This window comes from Salvelinus alpinus, chromosome 3 (assembly GCF_045679555.1).
Source record: "Salvelinus alpinus chromosome 3, SLU_Salpinus.1, whole genome shotgun sequence".
Taxonomy (NCBI): domain Eukaryota; kingdom Metazoa; phylum Chordata; class Actinopteri; order Salmoniformes; family Salmonidae; genus Salvelinus; species Salvelinus alpinus.
The window spans coordinates 15,172,232-15,199,094 of NC_092088.1; the positions used below are offsets into that span (position 1 = coordinate 15,172,232).

General features: G+C 43.2%; 4 protein-coding genes across 6 annotated transcripts; 3 read left to right on the plus strand and 1 right to left on the minus strand.

The window, feature by feature from the left end:
• Positions 1-485: 485 nt before the first annotated feature.
• On the plus strand, positions 486-7,979 carry LOC139570083 (voltage-gated potassium channel regulatory subunit KCNG3-like). The gene is made up of 4 exons (XM_071391593.1): positions 486-1,289; positions 3,790-3,964; positions 4,351-4,417; positions 5,115-7,979. Exons 1-4 carry the CDS (start codon positions 869-871, stop codon positions 5,697-5,699), a joined length of 1,248 nt encoding a protein of 415 aa, XP_071247694.1. The 5' UTR covers positions 486-868; the 3' UTR covers positions 5,700-7,979.
• An 875-nt stretch (positions 7,980-8,854) lies between these two features.
• Positions 8,855-11,730, plus strand: cox7a2l (cytochrome c oxidase subunit 7A2 like). Its single transcript, XM_071391598.1, has 3 exons — positions 8,855-9,126; positions 9,460-9,594; positions 11,268-11,730. Exons 1-3 carry the CDS (start codon positions 9,052-9,054, stop codon positions 11,409-11,411), a joined length of 354 nt encoding a protein of 117 aa, XP_071247699.1. The 5' UTR covers positions 8,855-9,051; the 3' UTR covers positions 11,412-11,730.
• Positions 11,731-12,933: 1,203 nt separating this feature from the next.
• Positions 12,934-18,444, minus strand: LOC139570084 (phosphatidylinositol-glycan biosynthesis class F protein-like). 3 transcript variants are annotated; one of them, XM_071391595.1, is made up of 7 exons: positions 18,201-18,412; positions 17,668-17,930; positions 17,480-17,571; positions 17,265-17,381; positions 15,175-15,283; positions 14,936-15,064; positions 12,934-13,356 (listed from the first exon to the last, which is right to left on the minus strand). In XM_071391595.1, exons 2-6 carry the CDS (start codon positions 17,893-17,895, stop codon positions 14,951-14,953), a joined length of 660 nt encoding a protein of 219 aa, XP_071247696.1. In that variant the 5' UTR covers positions 17,896-17,930; positions 18,201-18,412; the 3' UTR covers positions 12,934-13,356; positions 14,936-14,950. The 3 variants fall into 3 exon arrangements, with proteins under 3 accessions (XP_071247696.1, XP_071247695.1, XP_071247697.1); XM_071391594.1 differs by lacking the exon at positions 12,934-13,356 and having other exon boundaries at positions 14,184-15,064; positions 18,201-18,444; XM_071391596.1 differs by lacking the exon at positions 12,934-13,356 and having other exon boundaries at positions 14,184-15,064; positions 17,668-17,925; positions 18,201-18,430.
• Positions 18,421-22,149, plus strand: LOC139570086 (cysteine-rich PDZ-binding protein). Its single transcript, XM_071391599.1, has 5 exons — positions 18,421-18,640; positions 18,994-19,059; positions 19,151-19,205; positions 19,298-19,410; positions 21,624-22,149. The coding sequence occupies exons 1-5, from the start codon at positions 18,625-18,627 to the stop codon at positions 21,686-21,688; spliced, it is 315 nt and encodes a 104-aa protein (XP_071247700.1). The 5' UTR covers positions 18,421-18,624; the 3' UTR covers positions 21,689-22,149.
• The last annotated feature ends 4,714 nt before the right edge of the window (positions 22,150-26,863 follow it).

The window sequence follows — 26,863 nt, forward strand, 5'->3', positions numbered from 1 at the left end:
ACTTTTTACAGGAAATGTTTTACAGTGTATATCTGGTGAAAACATTCATATTCACAACAATTCTAGCTAACATAGTCCATAACACTTGCATTAACGAAAACATTTATTTTAAACTATAGGTTGTCACTGCCAAGTTATCCTTTCCAATGTAATTTGTACTCTTTGTGTCCGAATGTCTGTCTCTGAGTCTGTGTGTGGGCGTGAAGTATAGGCAATAATCTGTTCATAAACGGCCCTATTTCATGTTCTGATCGCCTCTCGTTGGCAGCTCTATCCCAGACGTGTTACCATGGTGCGCAATGTTTATCTAGCGTGTGTGCGTGTGTGTGTGTGTGTGTGTGTGTGTGTGTGTGTGTGTGTGTGTGTGTGTGTGTGTGTGTGTGTGTGTGCGCGTGTGCGTGCGTGCATGTCTGTTGAGAAAGGGGGAGATTTGTGACATCACAGAGAGGGGTGGTGGAAAGCGAGTGGTTGGTGCAGACGGAGAAGAGAGAGGAGAGGAGCAGTTTCCATCCCGCTCTGGGCGCAACCTCATCCATCAATCCATGGGAGCAGAGACATTACCCTTTCCTCTATAGTGGAGATCAGTCTGAGTCCATCTCCTGTCTTGTACTAGGCGCTGGCTGTGCGTAAAACACCGAGGAGAGCCTGGAGTCAAGAAGTGCGCCAGGACGGATCCGGAGAACCCGGGTCTATACAGACGGCAGAGGAAGTTTCTGCTCTGCCTGATGGTTACCTCCAGAGTGATTTAGTCATTTGGTTTGCTTGACTTTTGATCTCCGTGGTTGGAGAGGAGATGGTACACCGCCAGACCTGAGGACATTTTTGGATTGTCAGTGTACGGTTAGGCTACCGTGGACCGGAGAGAGAGATGAAGTTCGGTAAGAAGAGCGTCTGTGTACTGAACGTGGGGGGTACCCGGTACGCCTTCCCTGGCGAGGTGATCCGTGATTTCCCACTTCAGCGCGTGAGCCGCCTGCACGCCTGTGTAACGGAGAAGGAAGTCCTCGAGGTCTGCGACGATTACGACCAGGATAGCAATGAATTCTTCTTCGACCGGCACGCGCAAGCCTTTGTCTTCATTATGCTCTACTTGCGCTCCGGAAAGCTCCGATTCGTCCCGGGAGTGTGCGCGCTCTCCTTTTACAGCGAAATGCTGTACTGGGGGCTTGGGAGCGCGCATCTGGAGTTCTGTTGCCAGCGGAGACTAGACGACACCGGTTACTCCGAAGAGGACCTGATTATGCGCGCGGAGGACAACGAGTCCCGGAGCGAGGTGGAGGTGGAGAAAGGTGTGTGTGTGTTGTCAGGGGCGTCATGCACTCATTATTTTAGAGGGGGCACAAAACATGATGATTGAGTGGGGGGGGGGTTGCATTTCTCAAACACCTGCAATCTAGTGTGTGTTTGTGCACTGGTATATTATGCCTAATTCTATATAATAAAACAAATGTATACTTTTCTGCATAGGTTATCTAAGCATACCTCTTTACCTGTTCAATTGTTATTTTACTTAATGATGCACATTGATTAATTAAGAACTTTTATGCCTTAGGAGTTTAGTACAACTACCACACTGGTATATAGTGTCATAACCCAATAATTAAATACATTTTAGTCAATTGTGTATCTATTTATTGTCATTTGAGTTTTGAAAAGAACAATCTAAATGGCTGTCAATCTTTGCATGCATGCATCTAATGATGAATTTCACAGTGGACAATGTCTATGAATTCATAGGCAGTGATTTTAATTCGCTGTCTATGAATTTCCAACTTCATAAAATTGCTAGGTGGCTAGTATTACAGAGAAACAACAAAACATTTGTATTTTATTTATTCATCAGGAAGGAGTTAATAGGCTACATATACTGAGCAAAAATATAAACGCAATGAGGAAGAATTTTAACAATTTTACTGAGTTACAGTTCATATAAGGAAATCAGTCAATTGAAATAAATTAATTTGGCCCTAATCTATGGATTTCACATGACTGGGCAGGGGCTCAGCCATGGGTGGGCCTGGGAGGGCATAGGCCCACCCACTTGGGAGCCAGGCCAAGCTAAATCTGAATTAGTTTTTCCACACAAAAGGGCTGGTCTCAGACGATCCTGCAGGTGAAGAAGCCGGATGTGGAGGTCCTGGGCTGGCGTGGTTACACATAGTCTCAGGTTGTGAGGCTGGTTGGACGTACTGCCAAATTCTCAACATAAAAATGTTGAAGGAGGCTTATGGTAGGGAAATTAACATTAAATTATCTGGCGACAGCTCTGGTGGACATTCCTGTAGTCAATATGCCAATTGCCAGTGGTGGAAAAAGTACACAGTTGTCATACTTGAGTAAAAGTAAAAATACCTTAATAGAAAATGACTCAAGTAAAAGTGGAAGTCACCCAGTAAAATCTTACTTGAATCAAAGTCTTAAAGCATTTGGTCTTAAATATACATAAGTATCAAAAGTAAATATAACTGTTAAAATATAGTTAAGTATCAAAAGTAAAAGTACTAATTATTTAAAATTAAACATATTATTTATTTGATTTATTTAACCTTTATATTAAGCAAACCAGACAGCACATTTTCCAGTTTTTTTTTCAAATTTAGGGATAGCAAGAGGCACGCTCCAACACTCAGACATAATTTACAAACGAAGCATGGGCTTAGTGAGTATGCTAGATCAGAGGCAGTAGGGATGACCAGGGATGTTCTCTTGATTAGTCTGTGAATTAGGCCATTTTCCTGTCCTGCTAAGCATTCAAAATGTAACAAGTACTTTTGGGTGTCAGGGAAAATGTATGGAGTAAAAAGTACATCATTTTCTTTAGGAATGTAGTGAGGTAAAAGTAAAAGTAGTCAAAAATATAAATAGTAAAGTACAGATACCACAAAAACTACTTAAGTAGTACTTTCAAGTATTTTTTACATAAGTACTTTACACCACTGCCAATTGCACGCTCCCTCAAAACTTGAGACATCTGTGGCATTGTGTTGTGTGACAAAACTGCACATTTTAGAGTGGCCTTTTATTGTCCCCAGCATATGGTGCACTTGTGTAATGATCATGCTGTTTAATCAGCTTTTTGATATACCACACCTGTCAGGTGGGTGGATGGTCTTGGCAAAGGAGAAATGCTCACTAACAGGGATGCAAACTAATTTGTGCACTACATCTGAGAGAAATAAGCTTTGTGAGCGTATGGAACATTTTGGGGATCTTTTACTTCAGCTCATGAAACATGAGACACTTTACATCTTGCGTTTATATTTTTGTTCAGTATAGCTTGATCAAATTAATTTACAAACATACCTCAATCACCAGAAGCTAAAATCAACTCAAACAATGTGTGTGTCGCTCTACACTCTCTCTCCTCCGCTGGCAATACTGCACACACTAGAGTAGCGCCTAGGCATCTCTTTGCTCCTTGCACCTTGGAAAGAACCACTGACTAGGGAGAATGGAAGGGGGGGGGGTACTCTTTCCCTGGTCCAGTCAGTGTGCCCCCTCCGCCAAACACCACTGACAGAATAAAAAAATTAATAATAATAATGACAAAAGATGTGCTTAAAAATGTTTAGTAATCAATTAAACATCTGAAAAATAAACAAATAGGACAAATCTGAGTTGCCAAGTGCCTTTTTGCCCCCTATGGGTGTTGGGAGCCCCATCTCAAATGTTAGTTAGATAGTTAAACACCTCTGTCTGTGTCTGTGTCACGGCCTTTGAGTGTGATATGTTTGACACATGTAAAACAGACCTTTGTGTGTGTGTGTGTGTGTGTGTCTCTGTGTGTAGGATCAGGGTGGCTAGAGTGGATGCGTCGGACCTTTGAGGAACCGGGGTCATCGGTTGCGGCTCAACTCCTCGCTTTGCTGTCCGTCATCTTCGTCATCATCTCCATGGTGATGCTGTGTATGAGCACGCTGCCAGATTGGAACACTGCAAAACACAACACAGTGGAAGAGCACAGGTACACACACACACTCACAAAAGCGCACGCACGCAAGCAGGGGTCATTGAATTTCAGTCGAACCGGGGTGTTAGTGTGTGTGAGTGTGTGTATGGGAGTGTGTGTGATGATTGTGGGCTTCTCGGTAAGATTGATCGGTGACAACAAGCAGCCGGATGCTGCACAGCAGACAGCCATTGGCTTTAATTTAAAACATTCAATATCCGCACACACAGACCTCTAATAACCTGGCTGCGAATCAATAAGCAATCAGACGTAGCGACAACAACAGGAGATGTTTTGGCTGGTTAACTCTAACAGTCCTCTTGTCTTCTCTGTGTCTCTCCTTTCCTTTCCCTCTCTGTGTTTCTCTGTGTTTCTCTTTTTATACCTCCTTCTTCTTACAGGATTGTGGAGGCGGTGTGTATCGGTTGGTTCACAGCGGAGTGTGTGGTGCGTTTCCTCGTGGCTAAGGTGTGTTATCTTCTTGGTTCCACACACTAAAATATGATTGTTCCTCAAGGGTTCTTTGGTAAGGGTGATGGTTCTATGTGGAACCATAATGGCTCAAAGAACACTTGGAACTCTTCAATGGTTCTTGAAAGTTCACAAAATGGTTCTTTGTTCTTTTAGTGATAATTAAAATGTAGGGCGGCTCATTCAAATATTTTGGGGTGTGGTTTACGTACAGCTCCTTTTTGTGCAACAATGAGTGAGAGTGTCATTCCAGTTTATCTAGTGTGTTGTGTTTTGTCATTACGTATTATATATGACTGTGGCTAGTGATTGTGTCTTGTGAAAGACTTACGTATGCCTTGTGTAATTTGAGAACAGTTAACTAATTCAGTCAGTGGTTCCCAATTTTCTCCTCAGGGACCCCCATATGTTCCAGAGGTAGCTCACTTGATTCAACTTGTCAATTAACACAATAAAACACCCATGGAATTTTAACAATATAATATGGCTGACAATAATTAAAAACCCTGTATGGTTCTACAAAAGGATCTAAAAAGAACCTTTCAGATTGAGAAAGGTTTTTTATAGAAACATTCTCCATAAAAGTTCTCGAAAGACCATAAAAAATTATTCTATATAGCCCCAAAAGGCTGGAACTTTTCCTTCTTTTTTCATTACATTAATTTTCTAACCCAAAAATCTAAATCTAATCCAGGACAAGCTGGTCTTCCTGTGTCGGCCGCTGAACCTGATTGACGTGGCGGCCATCACACCTTACTACGTCTCCATGGTGATGCCAGGCGGAGCAGGGGGATTGTCAGGCGTCGCCGGGGTAACGCTGAGGGTTCTGAGGATGATGCGTGTGTTCTGGCTGGTGAAGCTGGCCAGACACTTCCTGGGACTGCAGACTCTGGGGATGACGCTACGCCGCTGTCGTCATGAGATGGCCACCCTCGCCATTTTCCTTACCGTTGCCACGGCAATATACAGCGCATTGGCTCAGCTGCTGGAGCATGGCCTCGACCCTGACCACCGTAACCTTGACAACCGCAGTAACAGAGGAGGAGACTATGCCAGCATCCCAGCTGCCGCATGGTGGGCTGTCATCTCCATGACGACCGTTGGTTACGGTGATGTTTACCCGGTAACGGTTGGTGGGCGCATGCTGGGCGGGCTGTGTGTGGTCAGTGGCATCGTTCTTCTGGCGTTGCCAATCACCTTCATCTACCACAGCTTTGTTCAGTGTTACAACGAACTGAAGCTCCGCTCCGCTAGGTACACACATACACACACACACTGAATATACAGACAGACAGACAGACAGACAGACAGACAGACAGACAGACAGACAGACAGACAGACAGACAGACAGACAGACAGACAGACAGACAGACAGACACACACACACACACACACACACACACACACACACACACACACACACACACACACACACACACACACACACACACACACATACACACACACTGAATATATACAGACAGACAGACAGACAGACAGACAGACAGACAGACAGACAGACAGACAGACAGACAGACACACACACACACACACACACACACACACACACACACACACACACACACACACACACACACACACACACACACACACATACACACACACTGAATATATACAGACAGACAGACAGACAGACAGACAGACAGACACACACACACACACACACACACACACACACACACACACACACACACACACACACACACACACACACACACACACACACACATACACACACACTGAATATATATATACAGACAGACAGACAGACAGACAGACAGACAGACAGACAGACACACACACAGACACACACACACACACACACACACACACACACACACACACACACACACACACACACACACACACACACACACACACACACACACACACACACACACACACACACACACCCTCTCATCTACAGCTTTGCCCAGCTGCCTAGTTGAACTGACCCCTTCGGCCCCTCCCCCTGAACATGGAACTTTAATGAACTAATAGACTTTTGGACGTCCCTCGTGTCTCCACCAATCCTGTGCCGCCATCTGGAAGCAGGGTAGATGACAGAAGACACACAAAGACCATAAGTCTATGTTTGCATCATATCTCCATGGAAACTACTTTCGCAGAGACAGCTTTTCCCATTTGTGTAGGTTTCAGTCTGAAATAAAAAAGAGAGAGACAAAGAGAGGATGAGATAGCCTGACAGAGATAAAAGAAACAGACAAAGACAGTCGGCATGAGCTCAGCATAAAAGATCAACAGAGACTGTGTGCGTGTTTGTGTGTGTGAATGCATGTGTGAATTTCTATTGATTTTCTCTTAGCAAACTACAAAGTGACAAATTATGTGTTTCTGGTCTCTATTGTCAACAGGTTTCTCGCCTAGTTCAGTTAATGTATGACTGTCAATCATAGCTGTGACGCTGCTGCTCATACACACACACACACACACACACACACACACACACACACACACACACACACACACACACACACACACACACACACACACACACACACACACACACACACACACACACACACACACACACACACACACACACACACACACACACACACACACACACAGCAGACTGTTCAGACCATAAACTGTAGCTACAGAATTGTTAACGGGATATGTGATGCTCCATACCCATTGCAGATTGGCTAATGGAAAGCCTCACAAGGAATTTTTCAACTAACCTGTTCTTGGAGATACTATAAGGAAGATACTTTTTTCGTTCTCGATTCAGTAAAAAATGTATCTTAGAAATGATTTCTTGCAAAGATGTTTGGAAATGCATGATGTCTGGCTGCTAAAATGGGAACTCCTCACTCGGTGCAAAACGTGAACTTAATATCTTTCTGAATATTCTCCGGTAAGAACAGGTTAGTTGAAAAATTCCTTGCGAAGCTTTCCATTAGCCAATCTGTAACGGGTATGGAGCATCACATATCCCGTTAACAATTGTGTAGCTACATAAACCATAGTTTCAGACTGGACACAAGTCTGCAGATGATTGGCTGCCTGTGCCTGTGAGTCGCTGTGATTCTGAGAGGAGAAATATGTGAACCAAACACACACACACTCCCTCTCATCCCCCTGTTCATCCCTCTCTCACTTCCTCTCATCCGACTCCTTGCTTCCTCCTGCTGCCCCCCCCACCCCTCAACCTTTATGTAGCTGCACTGTTATTAGTGCTTTATGATTGCAATTACAAATGCTTATAAGTTGAACACTCATTCAATCATCCAACTTTATTGGCAAGCAATTTACAGTTGAAGAACATTCTTTGTTTTTGATAGGGAGCATATCTAGGTGCACTTATTTATATCCCAATGTTTAATTGACAGTTAGCCTAATAAACTAATTATAAACCTTTATAAAGATAATCTAATTGTAAAGTTTTACCCTGTCTTCTTTGGTACTGTCACAGTTCCTTCCACCAATTTAATGTTTTCTTTGAACATTTGAAAAACTTTGTAGAAATTTTTTTCCCATCTCAAGAGGTAAAAAATAAAGAAAATAAATACTATAGTAAGTGTCTATTAAGTGCCAAATAAAGTAATAGTGTTGACTGTAACAGGGTTGACTGTAACAGGGTTGACTGTAACAGGGTTGACTGTAACAGGGTTGACTGTAATAGGGTTGACTGTAACAGGGTTGGCTGTAATAGGGTTGACTGTAATAGGGTTGACAATTTCATCTTAAATCAGCCACAATGCCCATTGTGACATAGGGAATGTAAGTGTGTTGTGTGCAACAGGGTGTGGCAGTTGAATGCAAGCTTCACATTATTTTTTATTTTTTTACATTGTTAAAACATTTATAGCCTGTCTATCAATGGGTAACAGAGTTGACGTGTTATGCTCGACACGCTCAGTTTTCCACCACAAAACACCAGAAAATGGCCCCAAACAGTAGAACCAGCTCACCTGCTTTTAAACTATGATTTGGCTTTTAGATGTTCAATGTTTTTTTGGGAAAAATATTTTTAAAGGAATAGTTTCACCATATTAAATCGAGAGTTCAGTTCACATAACAGGGTTGCCCTTGAAATAAAGGAACAGGTGTAGCCTGTGTGATTCAGTAAATCACATAAAATAAAAAAATTATCTTCAGAAATGACTTTCTCAAAGCAACAAAATAACTAGGGCTTTACAATGACGGTGATAACTAGCAGAAATATTGGGGTTATGTGAGTTGAAATCTTCCTAGAAGTCACAGAGGGTGCACAAAGGGAATTCTGAATTTTGGCACTTTAGCAAGTCTTTATTCATATAACAAATCTGATTGATTTAATTATCCGTGTAGTCTATATTAAAGAGCACTTCATTTAATATAACAGGCTTTTTAAATGTAATATTGGTGAACAATTTCAACTTAAAATATCAAAGGGACGCAATACTCTTTGGGATTGTGGTTTGGCCATGGGGTGGACATAGCTGTTACATTTCTGAACGGGCAGTTCAGAGACACCTCAGTGCGTCACTTTCCGTCGACGCTGCCTCGGGAAAGACCCTTTTCGCCGGGTGTTTTTGTCGAGGGAAGCTGTGAGTTTTGTAACAGTAACTACTCGCCATCTGACCTGTCCTTCATCTGGCAACATGACATACTACAAGTTCAGCGGGTTCAGCCAGAGGTTGACAGGGTCGGCACCGGCCACCGCCTACAGTCCGCAGGTAAGCCCAGGAGAGCCCTAGTCGGACAGTGAGAGGCAGGGTACCTGGCGTTAGTGACCTTCATTAACTAACGGTGCTGCGATCGCTGACAGATCAGCGTATCCGAGAGGCCCGAGCCTAAACGTGAAAAATGTATTTCTTTGAGTTGTGTTAATGGGGATATGAATATTAATACTTTTTAATCTTGACAATGGCTTGTGTAGCTAGTTAGCAGCGTCCCTCCTGTCCTCACTGAGTTGACAAGCACCTGGTTATTTTACTTGTAAAAAGGTGCTTCAAAGAGTTGTCCTAACTTGTGTTGGTGTTGAGATAAAACTGTGTGTTCTGTTCCAGGGTCTGAGGTCTGGTTTGCCAGCAGAGCCTCCCACCATGACGTTTGCTACACCCACCAAGATGGTGTCAGAGTCAGGGCCCATGGTGGAATACCTAGGGGTGAACAAGGTGCCATACTTCCAGAGACTGTTCCAGGTACACACACTCACTCACTCCTCTCACACTCCCCCTTTCTCTATCCTCTAAACCTTTTCCCCTTTAGGAGACTGATAAGATTTGGCATGGGTCCCCAGATCCTCAAAAGGTTATACAGCTGCACCATCGAGAGCATCCTGACTGGTTGCATCACCGCCTGGTATGGCATCTGACCATAAGGCGCTACAAAGGGTAGTGCGAACGGCCCAGTACATCACTGGGGCCAAGCTTCCTGCCATCCAGGACGTATACAATAGGCAGTGTCAGAGGAAAGCCCATAACATTGTCAGAGACTCCAGTCACCCATTAGACCATTTTCTCTGCTACCACACGGCAAGTGGTACCGGAGCACCAAGTCTAGGACCAAAAGGCTCCTTAACAGGTTCTACCCCCAAGCCATAAGACTGCTAAACAATTAATAAAATCGCCACTGGACAATTTACATTGACCCCCCCTTCCTATTTGTACACTGCTACTCGCTGTTTATTATCTATGCATAGTCACTTAACCCCCACCTACATGTACAAATTACCTCAACTAACCTGTATCCCCGCACACTGATTCGGTACCGGTGCCCCCTGTATATAGCCTCGTTAATGTTATTCTAATTGTGTTACTTTTTGTTATTCGTTTTTATTTTAGTCTACTTGATAAATATTTTCTTAACCAACAGTGCAGTTCAAGAAGGGTTAAGGGCCTGTAAGTAAGCATTTCATGGTAAAGTCTACACTTGTTGTATTCCGCGCATGTGACAAATAAAGTTTGATTTGAAGCCCAAATCATACAGGGCGGTGTCCATCAACGATGTGAAGTTGTGTGTAGCGAGCATTAATTCACATACACTGCATAACGTAAGTCAGCCATAATAAACAGTTGTATTCTCTCTCGAAATCGCAGTTCCTCGAGTTTTCCAGGCGTAGCCCACCTAGGAGGCTAAATGCCTATGATGGAAATCAACACTCATATTCTGCCATTGTTGTTGTTGCTATTTTTACTGATAAACCCTAGCCCACAGCCCAATATATTTTAAACTACAGCTTTAGCATAGTATCTCTTCTAATTCTTTTCTACAAATCACCCACTCAATATCTAGATCTGATTCAATTCATTTGAAACAAGGCCCTCCCCAAACATGCACTTAATTTGAACTTCATCAATCGAATTGGCTGTAAGCTACAATGGCGATAGCCTATTGTCAATAAATTACTTTGACAATAAATGACATCGATAACGTGATGTGTAACTCCGAAACACAATCCAGTTGATAAATGTATAGAATTTCATTGCATTCATGCATTGTTACACCGTTTATTATAAGCACTATCCTATACATAATGTTGGCACTGGCAGTCAAACTTAGCAACACTAAGTAGACACTTTTTAACTATACATGTCACAATTCAATGTTACAGTGCACGAACACTCTATTTTCGGACAATTTATCGGCTAATTTGACCAGCAATGCTCCGCATATACGCACGGAAAAATAAACGTTCTTTCTAATTTTACGCGCTATATGCTCGTGTCGCCGCTGACGCTCGCGGACGTCTGTTTTCTCTTTTTCACTCTCATGTATTCTATTTCCAGCTGAGCCGGCTCGTTCACGCACGTAAAATAAAACTCTGCCTGTGTGATTTGTGCTTAACAGTCCCCTCTCTCTGTCCCTGCCTCAGACGTCAGATGGCGTTCCAGTCCATCTGAAGAGAGGTGTCCCTGACAGACTGTTGTACCGCACCACCGTGGCCCTGACAGTAGGAGGAGCACTTTACTGCCTCGTGGCCCTCTACATCGCTGCACAACCCAGGAAAACGACCTAAACCCAGTCCAGCCCTATATCCCCAGCCAAGTTCACCAGGGGTCTGTTCAGAAGGGCCCAACATTACAGAAGTGTTCAGATTCTTTATAATATTCTGAAAGTTTCACCTCACTGATGACACCCCTGGCTTGGCCCAGGATCAACTAACCCGACACCTATCACATCATCCACGGCTCAAAGACTGAAACTATACAGAGCAAATATGTTGATAATGAGGAGGAACAAAAATATGAATGTAATTATATGAGAACGTGTGATGTCTGTCTGTCACATTTGTATAAAAATAAGTTGATAAATGTGATAAAACAGTTAAATACCCAGTGATCCTCTGTCCTTTATTGGCATGGTTCCCAAAGCACCCAACTGTGTCTCGTCTGCTCCGAGGCACAGATCTGGGGATGGGTACCAAAGAAATTCTGTAGAATTGAAGGTCCCCAAGAACACAGTGGCCTCCATCATTCTTAAATGGAAGAAGTTTGGAACCACCAAGACTTCCTAGAGCTGGCCGCCCGGCCAAACTGAGCAATCAGGGAGGAAGGGTCTTGGTCAGGGAGGTGACCAAGAACCCGATGGTCACTCTGACAGAGCTCCATAGTTCCTCTGTGGAGATGGGAGACCATCTCTGCAGCACTCCACCAATCAGGCCTTTATGGTAGAGTGGCCAGACGGAAGCCACTCCTCAGTAAAAGGCACATGACAGCCTGTTTGGAGTTTACCAAAAGGCACCTTGAATGATTTGACCTGAATGCCAAGTGTCATGTCTGGAGGAAACCTGGCACCATCCCTACGGTGAAGCATGGTGGTGGCAGCATCATGCTGTGGGGATGTTTTTTAGCAGTAGGGACTGGGAGACTAGTTAGGATCGAGAGAAAGATGAACAGTACAGAGAGATCCTTGATGAAAACCTGCTCCAGAGCACTCAGAACCTCAGACAGGGGCGAAGGTTCACCTTCCAACAGGACAACGACCATAAGCACACAGCCAAGACAACGCAGGAGTGGCTTCGGTACAAGTCTCTGAATGTCCTTGAGTGGCCCAGCCAGAGCCCGGACTTGACCCGTGATTATTATTATTTGACGCTGCTGGTCATCTATGAACATTTGAACATCTTGCCCATGTTCTGTTATAATCTCCACCCGGCACAGCCAGAAGAGGACTGGCCACCCCTCATATCCTGGTTCCTCTCTAGGTTTCTTCCTAGGTTCCGGCCTTTATAGGGGTCTTTTCCTAGCCACCGTGCTTCTGCACCTGCATTGCTTGCTGTTTGGGGTTTTAGACTGGGTTTCTGTACAGCACTTTGTGACATCAGCTGATGTAAGAAGGGCTTTATAAATACATTTGATTGATTGACCCTGAACCCCATCCAACCTGACAGCTTGAGAGGATCTGCAGAGAAGAATTGGAGAAACTCCCCAAATACAGGTGTGCCAAGCTTGTAGCATCATACCCAAGAAGACTCGAGGCTGTAATCACTGCCAAAAGTGCTTCAACAAAGTACTGAGTAAAGAGTCTGAATACTTATGTAAATGTGATAGTTTTTATTTTACCATTTGCAAACATTTCTAAAAAACAGTTTTAGCTTTGTCAATATGGGGTATTGTGTGTAGATTGAGGGGGGGAAACGATGTAATCCATTTTACAATAAGGCTGTGGCTTAACAAAATGTGGAAAAATTCAAGGGCTTTGAATACTTTTCGAATGCACTGAACAACATTGGCTCTCTCTCTGACCGACAGCTTTAGAATGGATGTGACAGACCTATTCCCACACAGCTTTATACAGCCTACAGACTTCTGCACCACAGGTCTGCCAGAGTAAGTGTGTGTTTCTGAAAGACCTCCGTCTGGTGCAGTCTGAGCTGCTGTTCACTTGGCTCTTGGACGCCCTTCGTCTCTTGTGGAGGGGGTGGCTGGCTGTGGTGTTATGCCGGATGCTCCTCTTTGCCTCTATAAGCCATAGAGACATGTCAGGCTCTTTCCTCATTTTATTTGCTAAGGTTTTACATCTACAGGTTCCCTTGGCTTGGCTGACACTAGGCTGCCCAGCTTATTCCACAAGGCTACACATACAATACATCTACCCCGTCTCTCCTCGTCCAATCCGGTGTCTCTCCCTCCTTCACCCTTTCTCTGTGATTGTGTCACGACGACCCACTACAGCTCTCTATCGTGTGTTCTATTGTTCCTTCTCTTAGAGAGAGGGAGAGAGTGACTGGAGAGAACAGCATGTCAGTAACTCTACCTGTCACCAAGACGAGGGAGAAAGCTTGAGGTAAACAGAGAAAAGGCAGTGTGGAGGGGGGAGAGGGTAATAAAAGTGAGGGAGAGCTTGTATGATCAGACCGCTGAAGACAAATGGTCATGAAATATTAATCCCTCTATTAGAGTATTGACTCAATCCACAGCCCATTTCAGAACCCACTCACTCCCTTATTGCACTCCCTCCCCCCTTTTCTCCTCTTTCCCCCCACTCTCTTTCCGCACACTCTACCCCCTTCCCTTTCTCCCTCCCCCGAACACAAGGTAAAGATTGGAGCAGTTCTCCAGGGAGGAACAAAAGACAAATTACCTTTCAGTACACAGCAACACACACACAGCCTTGCCATAGTACAGAAAATGAATCAATGAAGTCGTGATATTGAAAGATGGCAGCTAGAGTAATTGGAGCCGTGTGTAATGCACAGCTGTGGCGGTCACTGTTTTGTTGTCTGTAATTACCCAGTTACAAGCCTATTGGATCAACCATAATCAGAGGAATAGAAAGAAAACGTCTGTAGAGAACTAAGACTTTATTTGTCAAAAGGGGGAAGTCGGGAATCTTTTTTTAGGCAACATACAGGAGAGAATCTGTTCACTCCAACAGTCCAGTACATATTCAGATACCAATGGAATACAGCAGGATTACTACAGGGATAATTAGTCAGCTGCCTGGAGGACTGACATATAAACCATATGCACGTACAGAAACGCACACTCTCCCCCCAGTCCATCACTTCCTCACTCTCTCCCCAGTCCATCACTTCCTCACTCACTCTCTCCCCAGTCCATCACTTCCTCACTCACTCTCTCCCCAGTCCATCACTTCCTCACTCACTCTCCCCCCAGTCCATCACTTCCTCACTCACTCTCTCCCCAGTCCATCACTTCCTCACTCACTCTCTGCCCAGTCCATCACTTCCTCACTCACTCTCTGCCCAGTCCATCACTTCCTCACTCACTCTCTCCCCAGTCCATCACTTCCTCACTCACTCTCCCCAGTCCATCACTTCCTCACTCACTCTCTCCCCAGTCCATCACTTCCTCACTCACTCTCTCCCCAGTCCATCACTTCCTCACTCACTCTCTCCCCAGTCCATCACTTCCTCACTCACTCTCTCCCCAGTCCATCACTTCCTCACTCACTCTCTCCCCAGTCCATCACTTCCTCACTCACTCTCTCCCCAGTCCATCACTTCATCACTCACTCTCTCCCCAGTCCATCACTTCCTCACTCACTCTCTCCCCAGTCCATCACTTCCTCACTCACTCTCTCCCCAGTCCATCACTTGATCTTGTAGGTGAGGTGTTTGCGGTGCCAGTGGATCCAGGCGGGAGCGGCGACTAGCCCAGTCAGGTAGCCAATCACTGCACCCAGACTGCAGGAGACGGGCCACACCTACAGACAATTGTAGATAGAAAATCAATGTGTAGAACAGACAAGGCTTGCTGATATGAAAGTAAGGAATTGTGTCAATCTACTCATGGCCTTTCTGTGTGTGTTCTGACCTGCCAGGGCCGGTCCCAGTCCAATGGGATGGGGAAGGCTCCTAGCCAGGCTCCGACAACACTGCAGCCGACCACCATCTGTAGAGAGGTGTCCCACACCGACATGGCCCTGAAACACACACACAACTATTGTGTATTGTGGTGGCAGCATCATGTTATGGGTATACTTGTCACAGGCAGGGACTATGGAGTTTGTTAGGATCAACAGAAATATGAAAGGAGCAAACGTAAAACGTTACAAGAAAACCTACCTGTCTTCTGAAAACGTAATCCTATGATAGGGTTTTATTTTTCTGCGGAACAATTACACACATTTTTATGTAAAAGACGCACCATAGTGGCTTTCTAAGAGGTGCTGAGTGTTCCTGAGTGGTCTAGTTTCAGTGCTGACTTAAATCTGCTTTAAAATAAAATCAGAGACAAGGTTTAAATACCGCTGCCCATCAATGACTCCCAACCAAATTTACTGAGCCTGAGCGATGTTGACAAAAGCTATGGATATATGTTGCCCTAAGAGTTGTGCAAAGTTGGTAGAATCTTAATGAAAATGATAAACAGTGGTAATTACTGACAAAGGAGCTTCCACCTAGTATTAACTCAGGTGGGTTGAGACTTAACCAATTATGTTTCAGTTAGGTTTTTTTCTTAATTTGGAAAATGTTCTATAATTTAAAAAGTATAGGTTGTGTAGATATGTAGGAAGAATTTTTTAGATTTCATTTTAAGCCAGCAAAATGTGACAAAAGTTCAAGCGGGTGTAGACTATCTATAGGCACTATATAGATATTTAACACACAAATCATCTTCATTGTGAAGCTTGTGATGTAGTTGTGAAGACTGCCTCCTAGTGGACATACGAGAGAGAGCAGCAGAGAGAAAGAAGGAGTTGGAGAAAGAGCTGGGTGACATGGCTTAAAAATCTTTTTTTCCCTAACGTATTCACGATATCTCGAAAAACATATATATATATATTTTCTAAATAAGCTTTGTTGCACAATTAATTATCAATACACTACATTTCAAACAGTCGGGAATAATCAAATGAATTCAGGTACAATTGTACCTAGGCCTAAATATAAGCCTTCAACCCTAATTGAATTATTTGATCAAAATAGTTTAACCTGCTTTTTGTTGTTGCTGCAATAAATCACTTATCTGGCTCTCAAGTCTGTCTATGAAAATGCATTTTTTGTAACAAATGTAAGCTGAAGCATACACAACCACTAATAATGACCAACTTCTGGTAGCAGGTATTATAGGAAATGAACACAGGTCTCAAACAATCTCTCTAGCACAAGCCCACCTGCTAGTGAGTAGCCAGCTAATCTTTATATTTATATTAAAGCCAACTTGTATCTATTTGCTTGCTAACCAGGTAGAACAGTGGAACTGTACACCCGCCTGTCGGTCTCCAACTGTTTGAACAACATTGCCTGTTCCTTATATAAATACGTATTTTTATGCTCATGGCACATTTACAAAACACAGACTAGACAGCCAGCACATAACAGTCTGGCTAAAATGCTGCTAGCGGTACCACAATGCCACACGTGAAAAACTGAGCATACAGTACATTTTTCACAATCATGTTCAGTGATACTCCCGTCTTGTAGGCTCTGCTCTGTTCTACATTTTGGGAGTTGAGACATAAAAAGGATACCTTTACAAAGTTGAAGTTCTCTATTACAGTAAAATAATGTCTCAATGTGTTTTGGTGTCCATATCACCGATTCTGTTGGACCAAACCTCAAACGCAAATAGCGAGTTGAAACCGCTTGTTGTCAGAGAGGAAGAAGATGCTCTTTCATTGTTGTTGTTGTTGTGAGTGACAGGGGGAGGGGATTGGTGTCTATGTGCAAGTGGGAAGGTGCACAGTGCACACAGCACAGACGGAGGAAAGGAGATGAGACCAATAAGACAAACACTCAGAAAAACATAACCTAGATTCTTGCGATAAAGGTATTTGGAACTTTGCTCTAATTTCGAATTATCACCCAGCCCTAGTTGGAGAGAGAGTTTGACTAAAGAGAGAATACAAGGATCAGGAAATGCATGAGACCGAGAGAGTCAGAGGTAGATAGAGGTAGTACCCATGTCGGCTGAACACTCTTATCCAAGCCTGGACGTTGGGCCCAAGGACACAGACACACCTCAGAGTGGTCAGACTGGTCAACAACACCGCCAGAGAGAACGTCTCCAACGCAGTCCTAACACAATGAAAAGAGTCAGAAACAAAGACTTACAACACAATCTGACACACCCAATCGTGGCAGTTGGAAACACACATACTCTTGGCAGAACTCACTCCAGTAGCGGTGCTCCATACAGGATCACTACAGTGTGGAAGGACAGACAGGAGAGGAGCAGGTAGAGACAGGAACGTACCAACCTAGACACCTGAGGGAGCGGAAGAGGAGATTATCAGCTTATACTGTTCAGTACTGGTCTGATATAAAACTGATCATAACCTCAGATGTGTGTGTGCCTCTGTACCTTGTAGGTGATAGTGTGTTTCTTGGTGGGAGAGCTGACCCCCAGCAGCCAGAACAGGGTGATGTTGACCACGGCAACGGCCCCGGCAACAGAGTACAGCCACAGCAGGTGTGTCCCGTACACAGAGAAACCTGGCACTAGCACCGCTGGCACCACTGTCGCCATAAACACCCCTGACGCCATGATGGCGTGGCTGGACGCCATCTGTCTGATCTCCTGGTCCCACATGGTGTTGGAGAGAGGTCTGGTCAGGTCTACCTGTACTGAGATAGGAAATATGGTATCATGTTACATCGACTGAAAGGAAAAGACGTAGCCGTTACAGGGCGAGTACACAACCACCTGTACAATAAAGGCATGGTTAAAACATGCAGACTCAGGGCTGGCAGACAGAGCTGGTTGCATTGTTAATCATTCATCATAATAGTTTGAACCACTAAACCCCCTGGCAATAACGTTAACAGCTATTAGCACAAAACAAACTAACTAGGGAAGATACAAGCAGTGCCAGTGGATATTCTGAATCGCCTTACATTGAGAATCTCTTGCTTCTGAGATGTTGCGACGTTGACGTTTTTTGGCTGCTAGCTACTGTTTTTGTGGCCTAGCTAGCTTCATCCTTAGACATATGACAGTAGCTACTATTCTAAATGAGACAAATTATCTATACGTGAAAGTTTTTCTACATTTCACATAGACACGGACGATAATGTAGTGTTCATTCATCAGACTCACTTCCGTAAACACGGTGCCGAGCAAGGTCAGATGCTTGGACCCACCCTACATTGACTGACATATCTGGCAGCCAATAAGGATTTACCCCACCTGGGAGATCAACAAATCAGAATCGGATGTCCCAGATTAACAGGAAGTTTACAATCTTTGTTGACACACGAGCTACACATTTAGGTACAATTTCTTAGCGAAATTGTTGATTTTTGTCTAAACAAAGAAAAGATGGTTTGCGACAATTGTAAGTACGACCTTTTCAGGATTATTAGAATTTATGTCCGTAAACCATGTTATAAAGCTTACGTTAGAAAACGATGCTGTGTTAGCCGATGGCAGTTATCTTAACGTTACTCTGGCTAGTTAGCTGGCTAGCTAACGTTAGCTGATTCTGTTTATCTGAGCAACAGTATCTAGCTAGAAACTATTGCAGAAGGCTTGTTTTGTTGTTTAGTCTACGTAATTAACATGCCCTATTGTGTATGCGAGAACGAACGAGAAGTGCTTGTGTTCCCATCTCGCCCCATCTTTTTTCTTAATTTCTCCTATTTCTTAACTTTTCTTCCTCGTCCTCTATCTCTTCTCTTTTTCTCTCAGGTGAGAAGAAGCTGGGCAGGGTGATAACTCCAGACACATGGAAGGATGGAGCGAGAAACACTACAGGTAGAGTATTGTAGTTACAGAATTTTGTATTACAATGTTTAGAATTCTTTGATACTCCTAATTCATTACAGTATTGTATTATGTTTATTAGAGAGCGGAGGGCGGAAGCTGAACGAGAACAAGGCTCTGACATCTAAGAAGGCCAGGTAAGACCGTTGTTGTTTTTGTTGAATGATGGGAGCGGGTTGATGTTGTAGATGGTCAGTAATATGTCACAGTAATATGATTATGTCAACAGGTTTGATCCTTATGGGAAGCCAGGAAAGTCAGGCTTTGGCATCTGCAGAATCTGCAAGAGCTCTGTTCACCAATCAGGATCTCACTACTGCCAGGGCTGTGCCTACAAGAAAGGTATTATATCTACCTAAGCACACACAACATGTTTTATTACATTTTGGTTTCTCTTTCAGAAGCAAATTGTGTGACACTTTCACCTGATAACAATCTCCCTTATCTGGTTTGGCAGATGATTGGATGGCTTTTAAACATCTTCGAAATATGGGTGTGGCTATGATCCGTAAATTGAAAGCAGACCACTACCTGAAATATACTTCACAAAATGTAAATAATCCATCCAAATTTTGGCAAGTAGTGAAAGGTTTGGAGTGCAGAAAAGATACACAGCTTCCTAAACAATTGTTGGTCGACACACAGATTGTAACTGAGAGAATCTCCATTCTGAAAGCCTTGAACCAGCATTTTTTAGATGCAGGCAGTTTATTTGAAAAGGTCAAAGGTATAATTGAGCCCCCTATAAATTTACCTGACACCCCTGTGCACTCCTTCACCAGGTTCTCCTTTTCATCCTTCTCTGTTTCAGAAGTGTGTAAAGCCCTGAGAGAAATTGATTTTAAAAAATCCCCTGGCCCTGATGAACTAGACCCCCGCCTCCTACACCTAGCCGCAGACATCATTGCTCCCCCTTAACATGTATTTTTAACCTCACGCTTGATGTTATGGAAATCTGCTTTTGTACTGCCTCTCCTGAAAGGTGGAGATCCCTCGCTAACTATCGACCCATATCAAAATTGTCTGTACTGTCAAAGGTACTGTAGTCCTTAGTTAGTAGGCAGCTAAAGACCTACTTCCAAGAAAACAACATCTTAAATGGAATGCAACCAGGTTTTAGGTCTGGCCACAGCACTGTTTCAGCAACATTGAAGGTTTTAAATGACATCCACTGTGCTCTTGATAAGAAGTTACATTGTGTGTCTGTTTTTATTGATATGTCGAAGGTTTTTGACACCGTGGACCATGCTGTGTTAGTGCAAAGGTGAACATGTTGTGGAATTACTGGTCATGCTCTAGATTGGTTTATAAATTACCTATTAAATCATACACAATGTGTAATGGCGGATGGTTGTAAATCTGAGTCCATAGAGGTGTGCTCAGGTGTTCCGCAAGGTTCTATTTTGGGCCCACTGTTGTTCATTTTGTATATCAACAACATTGGGGATCTTATTGAAACAGCGGATGTTCATTTTTATGCAGATGATACGGTTCTTTATTCAAGTGGTAGTAGTTTATCTTTAGCTTTTGAAAAAGCCCAAAGAGCATTTAACATCATACAACAGAATCTGTATGATTTAAAGCTGATTCTAAATTCGGGTAAAACAAAATGCATGGTATTTTCAAATGCCAGGCATGTTACAAATCATGTCATTGCTACATTGGCTGGACATACTATAGAGCAAGTTAAAGTGTACAAATATTTGGGTGTGTGGGTTGATGATAAGCTGAGCTTCACTGTGCATGTAGAGAACTTGATAAGGAAGCTCAAGCTGAAAATAGGATTTTATTACCGGCACAAGGCTTGTTTTTCTTTTGAGGCCAGGAAGGAGCTGGTACGATGTACATTACTGTCGGTTTTAGATTTTAGTGATGTTTTATATATATATATATATATATATATATATGCAGGCCTCAGCCACTACCCTGAGAGCACTTGATTCAGTGTATCATGCATTACAAATCAGAAACGTCTAACACATCATTGTGATCTCTACAGCGCTGTTGGCTGGTCGTCATTGACCTTGCGTAGGCTTAAACACTGGTATACACTAATTTATAAGGCCATATTGGGTAAAATGCCATTTTATCTCTGTTCTTTTTTAGTCAGGTCAGTAAATTAATATCAATTACGGTCCCATTCTGATTTGCTTCTAACAGTACCAAAAATTAGAACAGGTCATGGTAGAAATAGTTTTAGTTACTCAGCACCGTGGTCCTGGAATTCTCTCCTGAACATTTTAAAATGTGATGATCTAGTTTCGTTGGTGGAGTTTAAACACTTGATCGGTGGATATATCATAGAGTGTAATTGTTTTTAGGCCAGCTGTTTTTAGTCAAGATGTTTGTGTTTTTAATGTAATATGTAATTGTTGTACTGTATGTGTGTTTATAGTTTTGTTTAATGTTGTGTTAGTGTATGTAAGTTGTTTTGTCTGAAATGTTGTTCCCCCTGCTGCTATTGGACCAGGTCTCTCTTGGAAAAGAGATATCTCAATGAGAAAAAACCTGTATAAATAAAGGTAAAATAAAAAATCTCACTTTTTGTTTCTCAGGTATCTGTGCCATGTGTGGGAAAAAGGTTCTGGACACCAAGAACTACAAGCAGACCTCTGTCTGACAGGCTTCTGACAGGCCAACCAGGATGACCGGAGGGAGAGGGGAGAAGATAGAGGTGGAGGAAGGTGTGCACGAGGAATGACGACTTTATCCTGTTGTTTAGACCCCCTGTCTAAAACACTCATAGCAGAGTTGCAGTCAAGGGGTTTTTACTCTGTGTGTATGTATGTATGTATGTATGTATGTGTGTGTGTGTGTATGTGTGTGTGACAGATGTGGAGCAGAGTTTCCCTCCCTATTGTAAAGCTCCTATAATTTTCAGCTTTGTAGCAGCAATACGTGGCCAGCACTGTTCCACACACCAAATCGGAGACTACTTTTAGTTTTAATACCTGGACTGATGGTTTCTCTCCTGTTGTGTCAAATCTGCTCTGATTCAGGAGTTTCCTTTTATTGATTCTTTGTGAATTATATGAAGTGTTATGTTTTGAGTGCATTAAAATATTCAATATGTAACGGCAATGACATGATTATTTATTACCTTTGTGTAGTTTCAGACGAAAGACCAAAACATGACAACAAGTCTGTCTGTTCAGTGTACATGGTCTTATTCAGTAGGCATGATCACGAGTCATTACCCTCTTCTGTCTTGCCGTGTTCACCTGCTAGTCGTTTTCTCTTGAGATTTCTGACTTTCTAACTGGTTTAACGTGGCACATGTATAACTACAACCAGCTAGCTAGTCGGAAAGGTCTTGAGTTTCCTAATTCCGACTAGCACGTGAACGTGGGATCTCTGTCAGCTTTATGCCCCACAGTGATTGGTTTAGAAACTCTGACATCATCATGATGTGAAACAGGATGCTGTAACTTCCTGTGCAACCCAGGGTCAGGTTAGAGAACAGAGGTTGGCTAGGTCATTGACATTTAAATGTCCCGTCTGCCCTCAGGCTCTCCACTCTACCCCACCATACACACATCCAGCCTGTTACACAGAAAGGAAGAGGCAAACCACTGCCGTCGTATTGATATCCTTTTATTGAGAACACACACGATTCATGAAAACAAATATGGCAACATAGAGAGAGGAAAACATTGTTGCACATATTAAGAAATTAACACAGTGTACAAAACATTCCAACAACAAACACCTTCCTAATATTGAGTTGCACCCCCTTTTGCCCTAAGAACAGCCTCAATTCGCCAGGGCATGGACAACAAGGTGTCGAAATATTCCACAGAGATACTGGCCCATGTTGACTCCAATGCTTCCCATAGTTGTGTCAAGTTGGCTGGATGTCCTTTGGGTGGTGGACCATTCTTGATACACACAGGAAACTGTTGAGCGTGAAAAACCCAGCAGCGGTGTAGTTCTTGACACAGTCAAACCAGTGTGCCTGGCACCTACTACCATACCCCGTTCAACGGCACTTCAATCTTTTGTCTTGCCCATTTACCCTCTGAATGGCACACATACACAATCCATGTCAGTTATCTCAAGGCCTAAAAATCCTTCTTTAACATGTCTGCTACCCTTCATCTACACTGATTGAAGTGGATTTAAAAGGTGACATCAATAACGAATCATAGCTTTCACCTGGATTCACCTGGTCAGTCTGTCATGGAAAGAGCAGGTGTTCCTAATGTTTTGTACACTCAGTGTATCTATAGTAGGACACTTTGACTTATAAACTAGTGGGGGGGTAATAAAGCCTATTTGTGGGAAAAACATTATTCTGATTGGCTGGGCCTGGCTCCCAAGTGGGTGGGCCTATGCCCTCCCAGGCCCACCCATGCCTGAGCCCCTGCCCAGTCATGTGAAATCCATAGATTAGGGACTAATTTAAATTGAGTGATTTCCTTATATGAACTGTAACTCAATAAAATCTTTGAAATTGTTGCATGTTGCATTTATATTTTTGTTCAGTGTATTATATGTACAGTAGAATGTTTTAAGATTGTCAGGTTTCTAACTGAGGCTAGCTGAAGGCACCAAGTTTTACACACACACACACACACACACACACACACACACACACACACACACACACACACACACACACACACACACACACACACACACACACACACACACACACACACACACACACACACACACACACACACACACACACACACACACACACACACGTCAGGGGTCAACATGCAGTTGGTCATGTTCGACTGTTGATCTTCTGAACCCCACGCATCACTAAACACATGTGCACGCACACACACACATCATTATAATATACACACCAACACCAGAAAAGCCATGTTTCTCTCTCATGGATAACATGTGATTTGTAAGTCCAGAACTTCAAGCAGCTTAAAGCAGTTTGAAACACATTCCGAGTTGAGTGAGAGAGAGAGAGTGTGAAGTACTCATGCTGCCTCTATAACCACGGGAACTCCAGCTGGCTGTAGTGCCTCAGATATCGCCATGGCAATCTGCTTGGTCAGATGCTCCTGGACTGGGGAGGGGAACAGTGCACATGCACAGAATGTTAGATATTTATGTAATGTTCTAAGGTAATATGTGTATGTATATGTCCTTTGTACCATATGCACTATGTATGTATATGTAAATTAGCGTGTGTGATATTTCCGGTTTTTATTTTTAATACATTTGCAAATATTTCTTAAACCTGTTTTTGCTTTGTCATTATGGGGTATTGTGTGTAGATTGATGAGGGAAAAAACGATTTAATCAATTTTAGAATAAGGCTGTAACGTAACAAAATGTGGAAAAGTCAAGGGGTCTAAACACTTTCCCAAATGCACTGTATACTGTTTGAAGAAGTTTGGAACCACCAAGACTCTTCCTAGATGAGCAATAGGGGGAGAATGGCCTTGGTCAGCGAGGTGACCAATAACACAGTGGTCAGTCTGATAGAGCTTCAGAGGTCACTCCACCAATCAGGCCTTTATGGTAGAGTGGCCAGACGGAAACCACTCCTCAGTAAAAGGCACATGACAGCCCGCTTGGAGTTTGCCAAAAGGCACCTAAAGGACACTCAGACCATGAGAAACAAGATTCAAGATTCAAGTACAGAGCGATCCTTGATGAAAACCTGCTCCAGAGCGCTCAGGACCTCTGACAGGACAACAACCCTAAGCATACAGCCAAGACAATGCAGGAGTGGCTTCAGGACAAGTCTGTGAATATCCTCGAGTGGCCCAGCCAGAGCCGGGACTTGAAAATAGCTGTGCAGCAACGCCCCCCCATCCAACCTGACAGAGCTTGAGAGGATCTACAGAGAAGAATTGGAGAAACTCCCCAAATACAGGTGTGCCAAGCTTGTAGCATCATACCTAAGAAGACGTGAGGCTGTAATTGCTGCCAAAGGTGCTTCAACAAAGTACTGAGTAAAGGGTCTGAACACTTATGTAAATGTCAGATTTCTGTTTTTAATTTTTAATAAATTAGCTAACATTTTTAAAAACCATGTTTTTGCTTTGTCATTATGAGGTATTGTGTGAATATTTGTCACGGCTGTTGAATGAAGAGGACCAAGGTGCAGCGTGGTGAGCGTACATATTCCTCTTTTATTGGAAATGCCAACAAAAACAATAAACAATACAAAACAAACCGTGAAGCTTAAGGCTATGTGCCACAAACAAAGTCAACTTCCCACAAAGACAGGTGGGAAAAAGGGCTACCTAAGTATGGTTCTCAATCAGAGACAACGAAATACATCTGTCCCTGACTGAGAACCCTACCCGGCCAAAACATAGAAATACAAATAATATAACATAGAATACCCACCCCAAATCACACCCTGACCAAACCAAATAGAGACATAAAAAAGATCTCTAAGGTCAGGGCGTGACAATATTGATGAGGGGAAAACACATTTTTCATACATTTTAGAATACGGCTGTAACGTAACAAAATGCAGTGTTGTAAAGTACTTAAGTAAAAATACTTTAAAGTACTACTCACAGTTTTTGCCGATTGCTAACACACTGAAAGTGAATGCTTAGACAAAAGCATCAAAACCTTAACTTTTGTAACCATGCCTTAAACAAAGGCACCAAAAGTCCAAACACATTTTCTGCTTTGCACTTTGTTTGCAGTTCTGCAACACACTGGCAAAACACTACACACTGTTTCTTACATTAGACACTTCGTTCAAGAATGACATTTCTTGCAATCAGTTGGAAAACACACATACCTGAAATTGGCAACATCCCCACACACACATGAAAACATGTATACAGTAATTGAACACCAATTAGTCTGAGCCTTAGCACTATAAATAGACCTCAGGTAAGCTCACCTCTTTTGTGAGAACTTTGCAAGTGTAACCGTTGTGAAATGGCTAGCTAGTTAGCGGTGGTGCGCGCTAATAGCGTTTCAATCGGTGACGTCACTTGCTCTGAGACCTTGAAGTAGTTGTTCCCCTTGCTCTACAAGGGCCGCGGCTTTTGTGGAGCGATGGGTAACGATGCTTCGTGGGTGACTGTTGTTGATGTGTGCAGAGGGTCCCTGGTTCGAGCCCAGGTAGGGGCGAGGAGAGGGACGGAAGCAATACTGTTACACAAATATGGAGGCAGCGAGAGCGAGAGGAAGAGGGAGAGAGATAGGAGGAGGATTAGGACAAGAACAAAGAAGGGGACCAGGCAACAGACGGAGACATATTTCCGACGACATTAGGGCCACTTTGGTGGACCATGTCATAAATCATGGCCTGACGATGAGGGAGGCTGGGCAGAGAGTCCAGCCCAACCTGAGTCGTTACACGGTAGCATCCATAATACAGACATTTAGACTGGAGAACAGGTATGTCTTCAGCTTTCTACACTAGACTGTAATTGTTGCACATCATTCTGCATCACCGTACAATACAATGTAGTCCTACAATATTAGGTCTATGCTCCCCAGTGATAAAAAAAAAATAGGTATAGTGCTGTGAAGTACATGTAATACAGTTTTGATGTTACTGTGTACAGGATGACAGAACAGTATGTTAAAAAGAACCTCACCAATGACAAGCACCTGCCTTGCCTGTAGCTTGTAGTTTTGACTGAATGTGTCTGACCCAAACCACCCCCCACCCCTATCCTTGTGTGAAAATGTAAACATTGTAGTCCTGTGTTTTGAGTAACACCATATTCACGGTACAGTGAATGCATTTTCTGTTACAGAGAGTCCTGGACTTTGATGCAGCTGCACAGCCTCATGAGTTCATTGAATCCAGCTTCATCAATGACAATCTAGCTAAAACCAGGCG